Raw genomic sequence first — 21,662 nt, 5'->3', positions numbered from 1 at the left:
AACTAAAGAAATAGCAATTATTCAAGCTAATAAAACACGTGACTAAACTTGAACAAAAAACATTGTTATGTTGCCCTAAGTGAAGACAAGCTATGCCAAAGATTGGCAATGAGAGACGCTGATTTGAGTGCTTTGACTCACTTCACTGCAAGACAAAAACATATTATTGTGAAGTTTTTGGAGCCGTCTGAAGTCATTCCTTTCAAGGAAGGAATTTCTCTTTTGGGCCCCCTTTCTTGAAGAAATGAACCCCGCCTCAGGACTGTGTTCTCTTAAGTGAACCACCATTTATCAAACTGCAGCAATGATAACCCAATAGGCAAGTTCACAGACTAATTGCATGAAACCTCTTCACTCCTTCCTAAAGATAGGAAACTGTATTGGCATATAATGGTAGTATCTAGGATGAGTGATATGCACATGCTATCAAAGACTTCTTACATTGCTAATCAGATGACATCGATCAGGCCAAGGAAAGAGAACAAAATCAAATATCAATATATTGGCCACTTCTCACATGATGCATCTACAAAAGGCCATCTTGTGGTATGAGAAGGGCAAATTACAGCCCACCCACCCACCATAAATTGAGGCATGTACAGACTCGGTAGCTCGAAATATTGAGAGAAAAATCTATGTATTACAGAGTGATTACTACCTTGGCAATAAAGCGAAAGTCAAAGCCTCCGGTTAACCTTGCCAAACCTCCTCGCCAATCCAAACACAAGGCCTCTTCCCAAAGCTCCCCTATCAAGACCACAGGCAAGAATGACTGCTCCACCAACTATCAGCCACTTCCAGCCATTAAAATGTCCACAATTCCCAGCATCTTTGGGAATGTCATTCAATGCAATGGCATCATGATGCTGCATTGCAGAATCATCACTAGAATCCTCATTTGATGTAATTGAGCCAGAATCCTCAAAATAATTGGCAGGCACTCTTGTATATAATTGTGCCATGTAAGCACTCTGAGAGAGGGTCTTTACAGTGGAGCGATACACTTGATACTTCCGTAGCCCTGGCTCCATCTTTTTGACGCAACCCCACATCCCTTGTCGGACACCAATCTTAGCAATCTTTTTGGGAATGTGCATGTCTTCAGCGTGGAAGAAGATCACCTCACTTGCAGTCATTTGCCCAGTATTCTTACTGGATTCAGCTGCATGGGAACAAAATGGTAATCAGCTAACTCATAGTTTTAATAAAACACCAGAAACACCAAGCCCACACTATCTGTTGAGCCCCATAACTGGAGATGAATGCTAGAACACACCTGCTCGGACACACCAACTTGAGTAGTAGATATCAACCCTGAGGGGCTTATCTTGCCGAGGGATGGCATCATAGGGTACAGCCTGCATTCCCATCAACATAGGAGTCAACATCTCCAATAAGAACATTCCCTAGCTATGTAAGCAATCAGTTCTTGGGGGAGGGCTTCAGACCCACGCACAAAGTCTGCAAGAATTGCTGCCAAACCGGTGCAGGTGTCTGTCTACCTTTCTCACGGGGGGTAAACAGACCCACAATATGATTATTTTTCCCCTTCATTCAACCAAATTCTGTGGACCAAGTAACTAGCGGTGAAGGTAGATACTCAGCCCCATTGCATGCAATGACCGCCAGAGTCTGGCTTGGACAATTTTTTGCATTTTCGCATCGGTGACTAGGTAAATATGGTTGGCCAGCTCTTTGCATGTCCACAGACCACCTAAATTTGAAAGGCAGGAGGCATCTATGTTTTTGTAAACCACAATGGTAGGTGAGGGGTTTCCCGACAGACTTGTGAATTCCCCCTTCACACTGTGAGCGATGATGGTGAGGTAGACCGCAAAACGTACCTTGGTGATACAATAGAAAGTGCCCCCCGACTCAAAAATCCTTCGACCAATCAAATATTCCCGATCACTACAAAAAAAAGGAAACTGCAAAAATTGCAGAAGGGCTGTCAGAAACTCCCATTATTAACAAAAGTTCTAACCTGCAAGTAAAAAAGCACTCACTTTTCTGACCCAGTGGGCAATCTCTGCTCCAGTGTCCATGCATCCTTCTAAAGCCTTCGTGTAGATAAGCATCTCATCCCAAACAGATCGAAACTCATCATCCCAGTAAAAGTCCTTGACTATTTCCGGAGAAGAATCCTCAAACACTGTACGGCTCTTGTACTCAGTAGGGCCTTCCTGCACAAGTTTTCACTCACCCATTAAGCCAATTGGAGAAAGCCTAGGGTAGAGGGGCCAACATAGTGACAGCTAAGCTTCTGGCCCTCAATTAAGGCCAAAACCTCTGTGATCTTTCAAGTTGATGCATCACAAGATTTGCATTTACTTGTCAAAGTAATAGACAGGCAAATGCTATTAAAGAATTTGTAGCTACACAAATGCTATTAAAGAATTTGTAGCTACACAAATGAGGGAAAATTGCGTGAGAGATGTGAAGCGGAGGAAAATAAAAAATGGAGAAGGTCTAAATGTGTGTCACTATAGAGCAAAATCAAAATGGGCACATGCACATTATTCCTAGATTGTGCCTTATTAATGTGTTGTTTTTGAAACCATCATTTTGTTGGCCCCTCCACCCTTATCAACTAGCGTTTGCCTATTTACTGCAATGAGAGGACGTGAGGTGTACACACACACGCGTGCGTGCGTGCACACACACACACACACACAGTCACATGAATTCATCCATCTGGATAAGTTTGGTCATATGCCTGGTGGAATCCCTAACTTCGCAGTCAACCCCACATACAAGAGCAAAACAAACAAATGCATACCTTGGGATCCCTGCGCCATGCTTGATAGATCACACCAGGGGCTGAGCGTTCCATCATTAAGACCCAAGGGAGCCCTCCATCTCTACCTTGCAGCCTCCGCTGCAGATCCCTTAAGTCACGTTCTCCAACAACAAAACTAGCCAAACTTGGAGCCACAGACGTCTCTTGTACAGCAGGCTCCTGTGAGGGACTTGCACCACTACAAAGCAAACCAGGGCCATCAGTAAAAATATCAGCAACAAGAAAGGTTTAGTAAATAACAGAACAAACCTTTAGTAAAGCCCACAGATATGGTGGCATACCAAAGCATCAGATAGATAACACACCAAATGGAAACACAAATACAGGGCTATGAGCTGGTAGGACTACAGGAGGCTGCGATGTGCCTGTACAATTTACTACTACTAATCCTACTATGGTACAGATCCTGTAGGGAAGCATTTTGGCAAGACATCAAATTACAGTGCAGCAACCACAGCGCATTAAGCCATACAAATGCACTCTTAAGAAAAGGAATCTGTACTAGCCCTTACCTTGTCTGCAATGGAGAGGAAGGCCGCATGCTTGAACATTTTGAGGCTACAAATTTTACACAACGATCTTTCAACATCGGGAACGCCATGACTGCAGTAAACGCTAGCCATAACCGCCGAGCTCCGAGGCCAGGAGGACCGGTCCAGAGCATGCAGGGCCTGCTTTTGATGGCTAGAAACACTACACTGACCCATCTTGGTTTCCAAGCCCAGCCTATCAAAAGGCCCATCATTAATGCTGCCCACAAGGGTACCATACTCACGGAGCAATCCAGAAAGGTACCCATGATGGCAGATGAATTCTGAGACCAAAAGGGAAAGTAATCCCAGCTCTTCGTTTCCATGACCTGCCAAAGATGTGTTTAAACAAGATAATTATCCTGCTTAAGATAATCCTGCTGCTTAAAAGGGGCAATCCTCCTGTACAACAAGGTAATCCCTGGTTAGGGGTAAGCTGTTAATCCTGATGAAATCTCTGAATGCTTTCTTCGAAGCCTGCCATAGAATTATAAGACAGTGTTAGCGTGGATGAGCAAGGAGGTGTGGCATGTAGGATAGATAGGTGTAAGAAATCTTTCAAAGCTGATCAGAAGGCGAGGCGATGCTTACCTGAGGTGCATGAAAGATGGTGACCCAAGGATAACCCTGCTCCTAACAACCCAAGACGAAAGAAAACGATACAAGGAAACCCTAATCCCAGGAGTAGACAGTAAGACGCTGAGGGTGATTGCCTGCGTTTAGATGAGCTGCACAGAGAAAGCACTAATCCCTGGTGAAGCTCTGTTGGGGCCGGACAGAGCCACAGCCACAAGAAACACGCAAGCACACAGTAAAAAAAACTTGAGCGGATTGCTATGGCGGATACACCAACAGAGGCAGGTAGCTTTGAGGGTTTCCACCGACCCGAGGTATAAACTACGCCGCCCAAAGCCTCTTTGCCATGGTCAGAGACGCCATACCAAAGCCAATGGCTTTCCGGGTGTCTTAATCCATCGACTTGGCCATTCCAGAGGGGAGAATTTATTAAACTAAGGTTCACGTGCATGTATTTAACCTTATGTAATATGGTTATCCTTATGCCGTGGGCCAATTGGATAGGCCCACCTCTTGCTAGAGAGGACAATTCCTAGCCTCTTATTGGATCCTCATTCCTTCCCTTGGATCTTCCTCAATCCATAGCCCCAAATTTGCAACCCTTCCACTTAGACTTCAAAATTAAAGTCCTACTTCGGTCCAGAGACTAAAACTAAAATGGGCTTTGAAGCTCACTAAAGCCTCCGAATTCCAACACAAACTACATCAAACCTTTTCTCTCTAAGGTCACAAAAAGAACAAATTAGAAATGATTCAGACATGTTTGGATGTGCGGTTATAGAGCACAAAGCTGTGGGCACTTGGACAAAAAAGAGGAAGAAGCCTTACTAGTAAGCTCATAGATTGTGTTGAATATGTAAAAAGCTTGTTGCGATATCTACTACAATAACATAATGTTAAAGTGCTAGTGTCTAGAATTAGCGAGCTTCGATTTGTATGGTAATTATCCACTCATGGGGTGACTTTGAAAACCTAGTTGTGGGCATTCTGGCACGACCATTTGGAAGTTAGGTGGCAACCATTGTGAAATTGCCATATAAAGCATAGTTGGTTTTCATGTGTTTGTCCTCCCCAAGCTCGAGCCTTGATACATCAAATGCACACACCATCTACAATTAGAAGCAACTTCATGGTTTATGCTAGCAAGTCTAATAAGGGCATTGCATGATACCTATCAAAACTCGAACGGAAAAAGCAAGATGAATACGGGAGACTCTCCCTCCATCAGAACTTGAGCTAGAAATACAGGTTGTTAGCTGGATAATCAGGTGTGTGGTATCTCTAAAGACCCTAATAGCCCTTGCGATATGTTTAGAACCAATCGTAAGACAAAACCAACTTGCTTTTGAGGGTATTTTAGGCTCGCTTTTTAGTCTCGTTCTGATTACTTGTATGCTTAAATGCATAATATTATCGCACTCCACACACACCTGTTTGTGAACCTTAACCTTAAAATAGTAATGAAGTTACTATAACATGTTTATTAGTGGTCATTTTCTTACCATTCATGCATATTAGCACAATGATATTTTTTAAAGGGTCATTTATACTATCGTTGCTTTCGCTACCCTAAGAGCGGGTTAGAGCAATACTAATAAACTCTATAAGCATTGTGTTTTCTTATGCCATGCATAAGAGCCACTATGTTAGAAAACTACAACTCCCTCCCTCCCTCCCTCCCTCCCTCCCTCCCTCCCTCCCTCCTCTCTCTCTCTCTCTCTCTCTCTCTCTCTCTCTCTCTCTCTCTCTCTCTCTCTCATTTGATGCTTGAGTTCACATTAAAACTTCACTTCACACATTAATGAGCATCCTTACAATCAATATTGCTAGCATTAAAAAGGTTATCTTTCACCTTCAACCATGTCTTGAAGTAAACATTGCCAACATTAAAGCTTAACATTCAATAATGCCTTGAGTTAGCATTGCCAACTTCAGAACTCAATACTTTGATGCTTGAACTTCTCACCTTAATAAGTGTCCTTAAAGTCTATATTACTAGTATGAGATGTTATCTTTCATCTTCAACCATGTCTTGAAGTCAACATTGCCAACATCAAAACTTAACCTTAACTTATGTCTTGCAAGTTAACATTTTCAACATATTTACCCTCCAACCCACAATTTTCCTAAACTGCCCTCAATTTCTTTCCCAAGCTAATATCAAAGGCTGCAAACTGCCCATCTAATTTATTTCTATCTAATGTTAATAGTGATGGACCCATCCTTTATAGATATGCATGCAAAATCTTGTTTAAAAAACATTGTTCAAGAAAAGAAAATGTGAATCTTACAATTCATTCTTCCTTTTAGATTCTTTATAACATAATTTACATGGTTGTTTTCATCAATACACTTATATAAATTAATATAACTCTATACTCATGATAACCTATATATGTTCTATTTAAATATATATTATGCTTAAAGTATATATTTAAAATCATTTTCTTTTTCATACTTTTATCTTATTATAGCTATAAATTTTTTAAGTCTAAAATTCATGGTAGTTTTCTTGTATTCAATGTAAATTTTAAAATTTAATTTGCATTACTACCTACACTACTAATTATCTTCGTTCCTACTATAGTTCACTACGAATTAAAATTTAATTGTATCACTACCTACACTACTGATTAAAATGTAATTGCCTCACTAGCTACAACTAATTATACTATATCTTACTATGGTTCACTACCTACACTATAGTTAGCTATTTGATTATGCAAAGTGTTAAGTTGCTTTTGTCTAAATGGAAGTTATTGATTTTTCCCCATGATAGATAAATTTTAAGAAAAAATAGAAGATAAATGATAATTTTTGTGTGAAAAGAGGAATTAAGCAAATACAAAGCTTATCTTTCACTTGAATAATGGAAGAAAGTCACCTTAAGTTAAGTTATGCTCCTCATTCGAAAGTTAAAACTCCAAGTAATTTGATATGAGATGTAGAAAACCCCAAAAAAAAAAAATCAAGGCACTTTGCAAACATGTAATTGAGGATAATTGCAAACTTAAGCAAGAGGGATGTTAGCTATATCCTTCTATGGGATGCCTAAAATACCATTGCAGCATACTAATAGTTGGTATCGTGTGGGTGATTCCATTATTAAATACTAACACGCCGGTGTTAGTGGTGTATGCACATTTGGGACCATGCTAGTGTGATTGTTATTATGCATGATTCTGTATTATATATTGAGCTAGCATTATTGATGTATATGTTTGTATCTTTTATAGTCCAATTGATTGTATGTAACTAATATGATTGGCATTGTTGAGTAAGAGGTGATAGCACTATGATGAAGTCGACTAGGATGATGTATGGGTGCACAGTTGTGCATATCACATATTTATCGTTTGTAGTATCGTGTGGAGTTACTTCATTTGTATCGCTACGAGCCGAGATTTTTTTAAATCATGCCCATTGCCTACTTTGTTATTATGCCCACCAACTATTTTGCAAAGTTGGGATGTGTAATATTTTGTGCACATGTGAGTGCAATTATTTATATTTGCAACCTGAAGTATGGTTATTTTTGTAAAGACAAGCCCAATTTTGTAAGGACAGCTATTTATAGCTCCATGGGCTATTTTGGAAGAAATATAAAAAATACATGTGTGTTTGAAGTGGAGCCACTCATGTGTGTTGTGTTCTTCATGCTTTTATGTGCTTTCGTTTTGCTATGGTTGATTTAGTGGCACATGTGTTCAATTCTAGTTTGAAAGGTAAGTGAGTGGTGTGAGATTTCTCCTTTTACCAAGATCCTGTCAACAATTAATTATATTATATCCTACTAATGGTTCACTACCTACACTACTATAGTACCATTCACATAAAGACTCAAGGGTGAGTTCTAGGAAAATGCTTCATTTAACAAGCGCATGGGGAACATTATAAGCCATTTTGGCCCAAAAAATATTCAAATTACACATAACACTAGTGTGGATTATTTGGGTAGTTGCAAGTATTTCTTTTTGAAGATTTTGTTAAAAATAACAAAAGAACAAAAATTACATATATAAAAATGACCAAAAAATGCGTCATATTAAAATTAGAATATGCTTGTTCTCTAAGGATTTTAAATTCTTGATAAATTTTGAGTAAAGTAAATGTTAAATGGGAATAAAAAGGGCCCAAATTCAAAATCTATTTCTCTCATGCATAAGACACAAATTCAAATTAAATGTATATGGGTAAGATTTTAGCATATATGAATATCATTTAAGTTAAACAAATTTATACGATTAGTAAAATATTTCTAATTAATAAGTTTCTGAGGTTCTAGATTTCAATGTACAAAAAAGCTAATAATGGTGGAGCAATTAAGGCACACATTCACAGAAACCAAATCTTCATTGGAGCAATTAAGGCACACATTCACAGAAACCAAATCTTCATTGGAAAAAAAGGCAAACATCATTATTAATTTAGATTTTTCAACATTGAACACAAAGGACAAAGTAGTCCTTTCACATAGCAATAGATATTTTACCACTTGTACATTAAAAGGATGGAAATGTTCAAATCTTCATTGGAAAAAAAGGCAAACATCATTATTAATTTAGATTTTTCAACGTAGAACACAAAGGACAAAGTAGTCCTTTCACATAGCAATAGATATTTTACCACTTGTACATTAAAAGGATGGAAATGTTTTCTACACTTGCTCAATTACATTTAATTACAGATGTGGAGCATGGCTTTAACGTGCTTATGAAGTAATTGAAGTGGTAATAACTCAATTGTGATCTCTCTCTCTCTCTCTCTCTCTCTCTCTCTCTCTCTCTCTCTCCACACACACACACACACACACACACACGCACACACACACACACACGCACACATGCACGCACGCACACACGCACGCATGCATACACGCACATCACTATAGATATTTTGCCACTTGTACATTAAAAGGATGTAAATGTTTTCTATCCTTTCTTATTTGAATTGAATTATGAATGTGGAGCATGGCATTGATGTGATTACAAAAGTAACTGAAGTGGAAACAATTCAGCTGTGATCTCTCTCTCTCTCTCTCTCTCTCTCTCTCTCTCTCTCTCTCTCTCTCTCTCTCTCTCTCTCTCTCTCATAGTAATAAATATTTTACCACTTTTATGTTAAAAGGATGTAAATGTTTCCTATACTTGACCAATTGAATTCAATTACAGATGTATATCATGGCATTGATGTGATTATAAAAAGTAACTAAAGTGGCAATAATTCAATTATGATCTCTCTCTCTCTCTCTCTCTCTCTCTCTCTCTCTCTCTCTCTCTCTCTCTCTCTCTCTCTCTCTCTCTCTCTTGAAATTTGGAATTTGGAGTTGAAGCCATAATTCTCTCACAGGCACGCACGCGCACGCGCACACACATCACTTGAGTTTCTATATAAACTCTTGGCTAAAAAATATACTGTTTTAGCTAAGAGTTTCTATATAAACTCTTGGCTAAAAAATATACTTTTATAATAATTTGTATTTATTCATATTTGTTATCTATTTTCATTTTCTCAAAGTATTTTCTACACTCAAAATAATTCCCTTTTATTTGTTTCCACTTTCAAGTATTGTCTACACTCAAAACAATTTACTTACAATGCATTCAAAAAAGATTAAATCATCATATTTTAAGGCATGATTTATGGCATCGTCTAATTATATCTATCAATCTAACAATAATCTCTCTCTCTCTCTCTCTCTCTCTCTCTCTCTCTCTCTCTCTCTCTCTCTCTCTCTCTCTCTCTCTTACCATATGTAACAACTCAATAAGTATTTTTCTAATGTTACCAACTTTGCAAGAAAGTTTGGCTAGCTTGATGTACATCTCTTACCATCCTTGCAATCACCAACTCAAAGTAGCTTGACTCTTTCTTCTTTTTATTTGATCTCGAATGTGCCTAAGGTGATCATGAAGTTGTCTTATTTGGAAATTGGTAACAACTTGCATATTGCCTCATAAATGCTAGCCATGATCAATATTTCTAAACAATCTTTAGATTGACCAATTTTTGTAGCACCCACTTCATCCTTGCTTGCCCTACTCTCAAGCACTTGTTGTTAGCTTTAAAAGAAGTTAGCACACGTGTATTTTTCCCATCTATGATTTCTCTTATAATATTGATCACCACCTTGTTACCTTGATTGGTGCCACTCTCTAGTACTCAACATGAGGTATCATGCATTCATGCTACACAAGGTTGCATTTAATTGCTCACATGTCCCAACTTGTGCCTAGAATCGGACTAGGTACGAGGGTGGGAAGGCTTGACCGGGACATCGGCAAGCATAAAGCGCTCCTTCGACACACACTCAACTATATTGCAAGCATGCCGAGGCTATAGCAGCTAATTGTCACTTGATTGGGCAATATTGATCATTTGGGGTATTATATCATGATTGGATATTGGGCAAGTGCTTATGGATTTTGATTGAGATTTGGGCCAAGACTATGGCAAAATTTTTGTTATTTTCCTACACTCTCTGCAGTGGGTACATAAGTGCAATTCAGTCCCAATATGTTCAAGATCTCTCAAGGGTATTTGGAAGCCTTAAAAGGGCATCTTAAGGCGAACCCAAGAAGCCATCAAGTGGTTGATTCGGACACCAAAGAGGACAGCTCTGTTAGGTTGAAAACCCTAATTCAGTCTCAAAAACAATGCGGACTGAATTGAAGGTGTTTACACAGCTTAAGAACATTACTAAAGAGCTTCCCAATGAGCCAACAAGTTCCCAATTCCATTACCGTTTGGATGGTCAACCTCTCATAGTTGAGTTTCAGCTTTCTAAAAGTCAAAATAGAGAGGTATAGGGGTGCTCAAAGTGGTGATCCAGGGTGATAGAAGTTCTCATCTCATCAAGGTGAACATGGCAAACTAAAGAACTCCCAATTTGGTGGCCGTTTGCTATATTAACCACTTAGTAGCATAGGGAACCGGGGAAGGCCATCAAGATCTCAAGCACAAGTGCCTATAGAAGACAACCAAGCTCATGATGATGCCAATGAAGTTATTCGTGATGACATGGTACATGTGGGTGATGCTCCATTGGGTGAGAATCTACATTCCATTGTTGAGCATGGGCAAAGTTCAAGGGCTATGTAGCAAGATAGAGTACCTCTTCATGACATTAGTGTGCGAATAGTCAATGAAGGAATGCTGGTGCACATTAATGGATAGGATCAAATCTCATTGGGTAACATTACTTTGGATATGTTAAGGATTGCTCTCACCGATGCAATCAAGGATGCCCAAAGGGATGCTAAAAAAGAGGTGCTCTACATTAGTAGTGAGATTGTGCGGCAAGGTAATGAGAATGCCAAGTTGATGCATTAAATGGTGGACAAGTTGGATGAAAGGTTTGCAACTCTTGAAGACCGAATTTTAGGTGTACAAAAGGGTGTGAACAGGTTTGATCATGCACCAAATCCACATGGGAATCTTGGTGGTATGCAAAAGGAAAGTCAAATATTCCTTCAAGAGACCATCAAAGTGGGCATGTTCCGGGTTCTAGGTTGGGGAAGCAGCCCATAGTTTTGGATCCCATGGAAGGCTCTTCAAGAGCTATTTACAATGTTAGTGGGAGATGGGATATACTGCACAATACCCTTGGTCATTCTACATTGGAATCACCATATTTTGGGTATAATGATTTCATTTTGACACATATGTAAGGAAGGGGAGTCCCTTCAATGCTCACATAAGGTGAAGAGTTGAAAATGTTCAAGGTTTATTAGTAAGAAACTATGAGTGATATTAAAAAGATGAGATATTTTGGGTATCCAAAAATGAGATATTTTGGGTATCCAAAAATGAGTAAATGCTCACATAAGATGAAGAGTTGAAAATGTACAAGGTTTATTAGTAAAAAACTATGAGATTTATTAAAAATATGAGATATTTTGGATATCCAAAAATGAGTAAGTGCTCACATAAGATGAAGAGTTGAAAATGTACAAGGTTTATTAGTAAAAAAACTATGAGCAATATTAAAAATATGAGATATTTTGGGTATAATCATTCCATTTTGACACATATGTAAGGAAGGGGAGTCCATTAAAGGAGGTGCATATTTCACATGCTTGAATGAGTTTTAAACTCATAAATAATGAGATATTTTGTCTCTCCTCTCTCCTAATTCAAGTCTAGTTGCAAAAAGTTAGCTCAACTGACCTAAAAATGGTCAAAAATTGACCAAACTGATTTGGAAAATTCTAGAATCAGTTTGTTTGGTTAGGAGCTCACTTTTTCCTATAAATAGAGGCCTTCTCCTTTGTTGGAACTTAACAATGTTTAATGCATTGTTACTCTACTCCACCCAAGCCAAGAACTATGAATTTGTTAATAATTCATTAGTTTTTGACATTTCCCTCTTCCAAAGATTGGTGGCTACTCTTGTCCAAACAAGAGTTGAACCCTCAAACCATCAAGCCAAAGGAAAGCTATCAAAGTCATTAGTAAGTTGGTGATTCTTCTTTCTTTATGGATTTTTATGGTTTTAAATGGTTTTTATGCTTTATGTCTTCTCTATAATGTTAGGCCTCATTGCAAAAGGCATTCCCCTCTCTTCTCTAACAAAACCAACCATTCTCTATCCTAGGTGAAGGGTTAAGTGATTAATGTCAAATTTTTATAATGTTTAGCTCAATTAAGTGAAAAAAAAATGTTTACTTTAGGATAATTTCAATATTGGTGTACTTTAATTAGTTTTAAAGACGTAGAAAATTGAAAAATGGTCAGCCATACAAAGGAGGTTATGGCAAAATTTTTAGAATTTAGTAAAAGAAAATTCATCTTTTATTATAAAAGTGTTACTTTTAGCATATTTGAATTTCATGCATAGAGGTATGCATAAGAGATGAATATTTTATTATAAAAGAGTTACTTTTAGCATAATTGAATTTCATACATAGAGGTATGCATAAGAGACGAATATTTTATTATAAAAGTGTTACTTTTAGCATAATTGAATTTCACGCATAGAGGTATGCATAAGAGATGAATATTTTATTATAAAAGTGTTACTTTTAGCATAATTGAATTTCATGCATAGAGGTATGCATAAGAGATGATTATTTTATAATAAAAGTGTTACTTTTAGCATAATTGAATTTCATGCATAGAGGTATGCATAAAAGATATGGGATGTGAATGAGTATGTGGATGTAGATGCATGGAGATGTGGATGTGGATGTATACATGTAGATGTAGATGTATGGATGTGAATGTGAATGTGGATGTGGATGTATGCATGGAGATGAGGATGTATACATGTAGATGTAGATGTATAGATGTGGATGTGAATGTGGAGGTGGATGTATGCATGTAGATGTAGATGTATGGATGTGAATATGAATGTGGATGTGGATGTATGCATGGAGATGAGGATGTATACATGTAGATATAGATGTATGGATGTGAATGTGAATGTGGATGTGGATGTATGCATGAAGATGAGGATGTATACATGTAGATGTAGATGTATAGATGTGGATGTGAATGTGGAGGTGGATGTATGCATGTAGATGTAGATGTATGGATGTGAATGTGAATGTGGATGTGGATGTATGCATGGAGATGAGGATGTATACATGTAGATGTAGATCTATGGATGTGAATGTGAATGTGGATGTATGCATGGAGATGAGGATGTATGCATGTAGATGTAGATGTATAGATGTGGATGTGAATGTGGAGATGGATGTATGCATGTAGATGTAGATGTATGGATGTGAATGTGGAGATGGATGTATGCATGTAGATGTAGATGTATAGATGTGGATGTGAATGTGGAGATGGATGTATGCATGTAGATGTAGATGTATGGATGTATGCATGTAGATGTAGATGTATAGATGTGAATCTGAATGTGGATGTGGATGTGAATGTGGATGTGGATGTATGCATGGAGATGTGGATGTATGTATGTAGATGTAGATGTATGAATGTGGATGTGGATGTATGCATGTAGATGTGAATGTACGCATAAAGATGTGGATGTATGGATGTGAATGTGTATGTAGATATGGATGTATGGATGAGGATGCATGAATGTGTATGTAGATCTGGATGTGAAAATAGATGCATGGATGTAGATGTGGATGTATGGATGTGAATGTGGATGTGGATGTGGATATATGTATGGATGTGAATATATGATATGTGATGTGAAGGAATCTGAAGTGATGAGATGGAAAATGATGTGATGGGATGAGTACACATATTTATGGAATGTGGAATAAGTAATGTGGATTGATGAGGGATAATGTGGAAAAATGAGAGTTAATATAGAAACTGTATTTGTAAACTGTTTGTAAATGCTGTTTGTAAATGGCTGTTTTATGTCAAGAATGCTGGGAAAGCATTTTGACCGTCTTGTGATTAAGGTCGTGGGGACCTAACTGATAAAGTTGCAACTGCTGACGGAGAGTCAATGGAAGACGTCTCGCGTAGCAAGGTCTCGACCGAGGTCTTGACCAGCCTCGGTTCGATTAAAATGGTGAGCTTCCGGTACGGTGGATGAGGGACCAAGGAAGCGGCCTATGAGTGAAGCGCTAGGTCACCTGCTGCGAAGGATCCTAGAGGGTGCTGACTATACGGTGCTCGGACTCTGGGTCGCCTAGGATACCCACGCGTGCGTCGAGGAAGATATTGGAACAAGGAGTAAGAGTTGTTTTGTGGATCTGGATGATTGACCTTGCTGGTCTTCAATGGATGAGTCCATGGCTCTTTATATGGATCTGTTGGTTGATCTTGCTGATCTTCAACGAGAGTCCATCTTGATTTTTATAAGTGATTATATTGCCGAGTATTGTGGGCTAGGAACCATTGAAAAGACCCCTGGTGGTGAGCGTTCTGGTTGCCAATGATGCCATAGATACTCCGATGAAGGAATGATGGAAAATTAAGAATCAACCGGATAAATTGGAAGATTGTGATCAGTGATACTATGGTTTCATTAAAGGATTGTTTTAAAACTGGGTGAATCTGTTTAAAAAAGGTAATTTCATATTGGGTGTGTAAGTGGTGTGACTAGTTTTATTTTTGTATGAACATCCGGCTAGGGGGCCTGGGAACTCTTTTCCCTGGTACCCGAGACAAAAAAATCAAATTCTAAATTGGATCCCATCATTACAGTGGTTGGGCGGTTGGCTAACCCATGGGATTGGATCGGGTTAGGCTGGATTGATGGATCCGTAAATTGAGACTCAATTTCTGTTATTACGATAGATGAAGTAAATCCTGGATAGTAATTGTTCTATGGATAGGAATCAACGGCTGTGCCTCTTGATGGGGAAAAAAGCGTTGATCCCAATGATCCAAGTGCAAGTTCTTCCTTGATCTGACCGAGTATCTTTATAGGTGCAGTCGGATCAGTTTGATTCAGTAATGGTCTTGACTACGTTAGAGTAAAAAGTTATCCTAGAGGAATCGCCCGTGCTTTCCGGATAAGGGAAGTTTTTCCGAGTGCGGTTTTGGAAAAACCGACGGATTAGTCTCTTGTCCGGATATCCGTGGATGAGGCCCCGAATGTGGGACCCCTGCCCCGCGCGAGAAGTGCTACTTCCGCTGCTAGTAACTCGAATCTGTTGCTCGGTGGAAACAGGGATCTCATAGTTGGTATCAGAGCAATTAAAGATCATCTATGAAGACAAATATGTCCAAAATTTATCAAGAAACACAAAAAGGTTGTAATTCTGTGATATAAGTCATACAATCTGATATTCAAACTGAAAATTCGTAAATTAGTAATTGGGTCTTTAGATGGAAGTACCGCAATTGTATAGAACCCTGACTTGCTTGAGGCCTAGACATGATGGTATTTACCTTATAGCTTCAAGTATCATGACTACCCGTATATACCGAGGGTATAATTGCAGCTCTTTATTATCGGCAGTATATACGAGTAAATCTAAGACTTGAAATTATAAGTGTTAATGCTATCCAGATGATGATTTCTTAATTCTGTTTGAGAATTGATGAATTGAATTGGATTCTAATTGAAAAATGATGATTTCTGAAATTTAGTTGAAATATAATAACCTGAGCGAAACCACAATGAGGATGAATGGGACGAGTCCCTGTGATGATATTCATAACTAGAATGATGATAATGATTTCAGCAAATCACTATAAGATTAGTGGGTTGTGCTATCAAATTGTTACTGTTAACACTTGATCGGTAGATCAAGTTAAGGGATGACAAATTGAGAACTTACTTGACTGAAATTTCCGTGGTCAGAAGGAAATTTTTCGGTCTAATGGACCATTATCGTGTAAAAATATGGATGATATGATCTGAATGAATTGTTATTTAATGATGAGTTCTATATAAGGGATACTTATCCCCGTATTCTGTTGGGTTGACCAGAATATAAGGAATCCCAGAATAAATTGGATCTTAAGAAAAAAGAGTTGTCCTCTACTTTGCGAAATGAGGACATCTTGCACCTTTTTAAGTGGGGTAGAATGTAAGATTCTTCCCCCAGCCTTCGAGGTATACAGGAGTAAGAATCTCCCTTTCTGATCTTATAATTATTCTCTCTCTAAAATAAAAGAAAGATTCTGTTTAAAAAAGGAAGACCTTTCCTCAGAATACTTCTCGGGAGCCCCACCTGTTTTAAGGATTCAGAACGATGGGTTCAAAAGTAAGAACCGGTGTTTTAGATGCCAAGGAATTGGTCATCAATTAAAAGACTGCCCAGGATCGACAGAAGCAGTATACAGATAAGAAGAGGACAATGAGAGAATTCAAAGAAGCAGATATGGTCTTCATTCGAGTACGGCCCAAAAGAAATTCTTTATCTCTTGGGAAGTATAAGAAGTTGGACCATATCGGAATTCAATGAAAGTAGGCGACAGCCTACGAGCTTTTTCTACCTCATCATCTCAAAGTTCATATTGTATCTCATCTAAACCTTCTATAGAAATATGTGCCAAACCCAAATCATGAAAAGACGATAAAACTTCAGTGGCAAGATACCCATTGGCTTCTAGGTTACGCTAGTTCCTTCTTTTATATAAGTCGTAACTCTTACTTGTTACCTCGCAGTAATCTTACTTCCATCGATTCCCTTTCTTTTTTAATCTCCTTTATGGCTTGGCAACAAGAATTGGTTTTATCCATGATGATTTCTCACCTTCAAGACGCAAGCGAGTCTGTGAAGAAGGATTTTATAGCACTGTATGAGCGCACACTTTTTCCTCACTTGGGAACTTCTGTAGCTCAGACCAAATGGCGGACCTGTCGAGACATAACTAGGGTAACACCGTGGGGTCGGCAGCACTTTCGTAACAATGTCCACTTGGCCATGGCTCGTGAGGCACGTCTAAAGACCATCCTCGAGATGGTCGCACTCTTAGAGGCTTCATGCACTCGCTTCACGGATGGAGAGATCCACATCCCTCCACCATGCATCTTGCGTTGGAGGGCATGTTGGAGACTCTACGTTCCCTCAATGGTGTAGAGTCTTTAACAGCATGGCTAGAGACATAGTAGGGTGGACGAGTACGTCGCAGCTTGTCTCATTTGAGAGGTATCCTGACTGTCCTCTCTATCATAGAGAGGACATTACAGCTGTTCATTTGTGAGGATGGGTGAGTCGTGACTGCAGGGCCGTTTAAGGCGGCTTGGTGCACCCATGCAACTATGGCAGCCCACATTTTACCACGGTGGCGTATTATGGTGCCTTGCCTCATCATCATGAGATTCTGATCTATTTTGCATAGCAATTATATGCAGAGTTTGTGTTGGGGCTTAAGGTAGATTATCATGATCGTCGACCCGGTGTTGGCCATGGTGTGGGCCGGCTTCATGACTAGGACAGGAGGCGTGGTGACGAGGCTAGGCATCTCCCACTTGCAATTTGGACACCTCATGTATTGGAGACGCTACCATTCGCCACAGTGCATAAGCTAGGTGTGTAGATCAGTCACCAATTCCATCATGCTACAAAGTCTATTCCACACACCGTGGCTCTCTTATCCGAGCCAACCACTAGCACAGTATTCTCCCAAACCCTTCTAGAGTAATTCAATTATGATGTGTATTTCTATGTTAAGGAGCTATCCACCTATATTTTATCTTGTTTGTGCAGGGGCCCTACATAGTTTCACACCCAGGCTTCTACTTTAGGCTAGGCCGAGGAGCTATCCACCTATATTTTATCTTGTTTGTGCAGGGGCCCTACATAGTTTCACACCCAGGCTTCTACTTCAGGCTAGGCCGAGGAGAGAGTTGGGGCAACATCACCTTCACCAGCACCCCCTAGCCATGTGAGAACATTGTTTAAATTATTTTCACATTTCTTTGGTATGTTTTCTCGTAATTGTCTTAATATTGATCACTTTCACTTTTTAGGATACCGAGCTAGATGAGCTTCATCGACGACAGGTGTCACAGCTTACTCTGGAGTTGCAGGTGTCACACCAGCAGATTGAGTGCTAGGGACAATTAGTCCGTGAGGTGGACGTGGAGAGATGGATCACATACTATCGCACAAAGCGCTACATGAGGGAATGGACTAGACTTGGTAGAGATGCAACTCGCCATTGTATGATGCCGAGCATTGCTATCTATCCCCTTCCACCAGACTCTTTTGTTGTGAGACCACATGCAAACGCTGGTACTATAGTTTATGGAGTTTGCCTTGATGAGTTTGACACTTGGGGGTGGTACACATTAGGGTGCCACCACCAGTTTCATCTTTATTGCCTTGTCCACTCATTAATGATGATTGCTAGTTGTGTGACTTGTCAATGCAGTGTAGAGTTTGGCCTATATTGCCTTTGGGGGATAGACGACTTGTACCTAGGGTGGATCTTATCTCACGGAGGTCCATTGGTAGCACTGATCATCAGTAGGCTATCCTAGATATCATGGCAGATGATGGATATGTTGCTAAGGATATGCCTGAGGATTTTGAGATTCCCGTATACATATGGATTTATCACCGGAGGAGGAGAAGGCACAAAGAGTACGATGGGCTCGCATTGATGAGTTCATCTTACAGGCTCGGTAGGCTACTTTACACACCCCAGTTGGAGTAGGGAGTTTGGTGGGCCGAGGTCTCGAGGTGCATATCAGGTCGCTCGAGCAGTCTACACCTGGCCGTTTTCCTACTCGTGTGTACGTTGACCTCTGCTTACGCGGGAGATGAGGCATGAGCATAGAGGTGAGGCGATTGACCCCAGGAGCTTCATGATGTAGCTGCTTCTACACGTGGTGAGTCCTCAAAGACATCTGTACTCAGAAAAATCCACTTTGTGGCTAGATGGTAGAGTCTATACTCTTTGCTTTCTTAGCTGTATCCTACAAAAATACATTTTTCCACCTTGTCATCCATCTTAGTGTGTTGTTGCTCATTCATAGGAGCATAAGTAAGGCAATCAAAAACATGTAAATGAGCCACAGAGGGCTTCCTACCATTCCAAGCTTCATAAGGGGTAATTGTCTACATGGCGTTGGGACATCTGTTTAGCACCTAAGTGGCACACATAATTGCCTCCTTAAACCAAAAAAACATGAGGCAAATCCTTGCCTTTAACCATGCAACATGCCACCATGAGAGATCTGTTCTTCCTCTCAACCACACCATTTTGTTGAGGTGTATGAGGCACTATGTATTGATGCTTTATGCCTCTTTCATCCATATATATATGAAACTCTTTTGACATATATCCCGCCCCTTACTCAGAGGACCATTGTAGAGTGGGTTGTACAAGAGCCAAGGAGGAGGCAGTGGGCACATTATCCTAGAGCTTATCAAGTCCTCTCAAATGAGGATTAGCCATAATGTACATGTATCATCACACTTTTGTATCAACCAATCTACATGCCATTTGTATTTATGACCTCATGTTTCTATGTCTGATATCCATTAGTTGTGTCACATTTTTATTTATATATTGGACTATGTATGACCTCATGTTTCTATGTATGATATCCATTAGTTGTGTCACATTTTTATTTATATATTGGACTGTCTTTTGTGATTTTATATTTCTAAATTTTTTTATATATTAGATTATGCCTTTTCTGATTTTGTATTTCTATAAAGTTTGTACATGTAAGGTGCCATGCTATTCTTTGTATAGGGGACCCCTTGGACACTGCAAAAAATAATGGGTGGCAGCACACCGTCCCGCCTATTTGGCATCGTGATGGTGGTGAAACTTTGCAAGTGGAGGGGTAGTAGCCCCATAGACCCGTTTGCAAAGTTTCACCCGCATCGGACGCAGTATGATAATGATGCCCTACCCAAACCTGCTATTTTTGGCATAGGGGACCCCTTGGGCATTATGCAAAAAATAGTGGGTGGTAGCACACCGTCTCACCCATCTGGCGTCCGGCCGCTGATGGTGGTGAAACTTTGCAAGTGGAGAGGTAGCAGACCCCCATGGATCTGCTCAAAAAGTTTCACCACCATTAGACACTGTATGATAATGATACCCAACCCAAACCCGCTATTTTTTGCATAGGGGACCCCTTGGGCACTATGCGAAAAATAGCAAGTGCCAACACACTGTCCCGCCGGAGTGGTGGGATAGCAGCCCCATGGACCCGATCACAAAGTTTTACCATCATAGGACACTGTATGATAATGATGCCCCACCGTATGATAATGATGATCTGCTATTTTTTTGCATAGGGGACCCCTTGAGCACTATGCAAAAAATAGTGGGGGGCAATACATCGTCCCACCCATCCGGTGTTCGATGGTGGGGTGGTAAGACTTTGTGAGTGGTAAGCTAGCAGACCCTGTTGAGATATCGAGCTCGTCTAGTGAGGTGGTGGACACTGATGACCCGCCTGGGGGATAGGCCCCACACTTATACCACTGGCATGGTTGGTGAGATCTTGGGTGATATGCGACCAGTGGGATGACAGGCTATGTGACAGCCATTCTAGAGACTGGCATAGTTATAACGCCAGCTCATTTAGTTGGGTTCACACTATAGAGAACCCTAGTATGTATTTGGTTGAGTACCTTTCATATTGTGTGTACTCTTATCTTGTATATGGTGTGTTGAGTGTTGAGTGAAGTAGAAGAAGATTTTTAGCCTCTCACCTTGTGTGTTCTCTATTAGGGTTTTGTGAGTGTGTGTGTGTGTGCTTGCAAGAGCTCAAGCTCTCTTCCCCCCTACATCTTTTCATGGTATCAGAGCCTGGTTCATGCTAAGGGCTGAGCTGCAAGCAAGAGAACCACAGGAAGCGGTACGAGGGTAAGAGCTTCAACTACTCTTCCCTATTTGTGTTGGTGACTATACCCTTGTCGGGAGCTCTACGGGAGGCACCGGCAAACGATCTCTGATTGAGGAGCTTTCTTCGCGGGAGTAAAGCTATAGGGCTACTATAGTGTCCTATTGGACAGAGTTTTTCGGGCTGAATTTCCGTCCTATTTATTCTCCTTTGCTTGCTGGGGCTTGGAGTTTTGGTGGCTCTGTTTCTCTTCTCAACTTCTTGATCTTCTTGAGGAACCTCTGGTGGGTGTGCTGAAGTTACTTCCACGTCTGTTTGTGGTAATTTTTTTGCGCCTTGAGTTTGTGTGGCACCAATCTCCGTTGAAGTGGGCAAATCTGAGATAACAGAATCGCGGAGTGGCAAACAGTTTTTGAAGACCAAATGGGCAGGGTTGGAAGGTGGCATGTGTAGTGTCGACTCTGGAGGAGTGACACTTGCTGTTAAGCTTATATTCTCCCTTTCCCTTGCTTCCTGTTGCTTTAAAACTTGCTGAAAGGATGCGATGTCCTGGGCAACC

General features: G+C 40.0%; 1 protein-coding gene across 1 annotated transcript; it reads right to left on the bottom strand.

Moving 5' to 3' along the window:
- Positions 1-477: 477 nt before the first annotated feature.
- LOC147640113 (uncharacterized) lies at positions 478-4,273 on the bottom strand. Its single transcript, XM_086777179.1, has 7 exons — positions 3,922-4,273; positions 3,313-3,807; positions 2,780-2,978; positions 2,007-2,183; positions 1,845-1,928; positions 1,277-1,358; positions 478-1,162 (listed from the first exon to the last, which is right to left on the bottom strand). Exons 2-7 carry the CDS (start codon positions 3,654-3,656, stop codon positions 678-680), a joined length of 1,371 nt encoding a protein of 456 aa, XP_086633305.1. The 5' UTR covers positions 3,657-3,807; positions 3,922-4,273; the 3' UTR covers positions 478-677.
- Positions 4,274-21,662: the final 17,389 nt, after the last annotated feature.

The sequence above is a fragment of the Cibotium barometz genome, chromosome 3, assembly GCF_041138505.1.
Source record: "Cibotium barometz isolate CiBa-2024 chromosome 3, ASM4113850v1, whole genome shotgun sequence".
Classification (NCBI taxonomy): Eukaryota; Viridiplantae; Streptophyta; class Polypodiopsida; order Cyatheales; family Cibotiaceae; genus Cibotium; species Cibotium barometz.
Note: the sequence above shows the minus strand (reverse complement) of the source record. Positions and strands in the feature narration are given on the sequence as shown.

Bases quoted from the DNA above. Each gene is read 5' to 3' on its own strand.
- LOC147640113 (XM_086777179.1), bottom strand. From the start codon at position 3,656: ATGGAAACGAAGAGCTGGGATTACTTTCCCTTTTGGTCTCAGAATTCA. The intron at 2,979-3,312 runs GTAAGGGCTAGT...TTTGCTTTGTAG, and splicing joins TCCTCTCCATTGCAGACAAG to TGGTGCAAGTCCCTCACAGG. The intron at 1,163-1,276 runs GTGTGTTCTAGC...GTTCCCATGCAG, and splicing joins AAGTTGGTGTGTCCGAGCAG to CTGAATCCAGTAAGAATACT.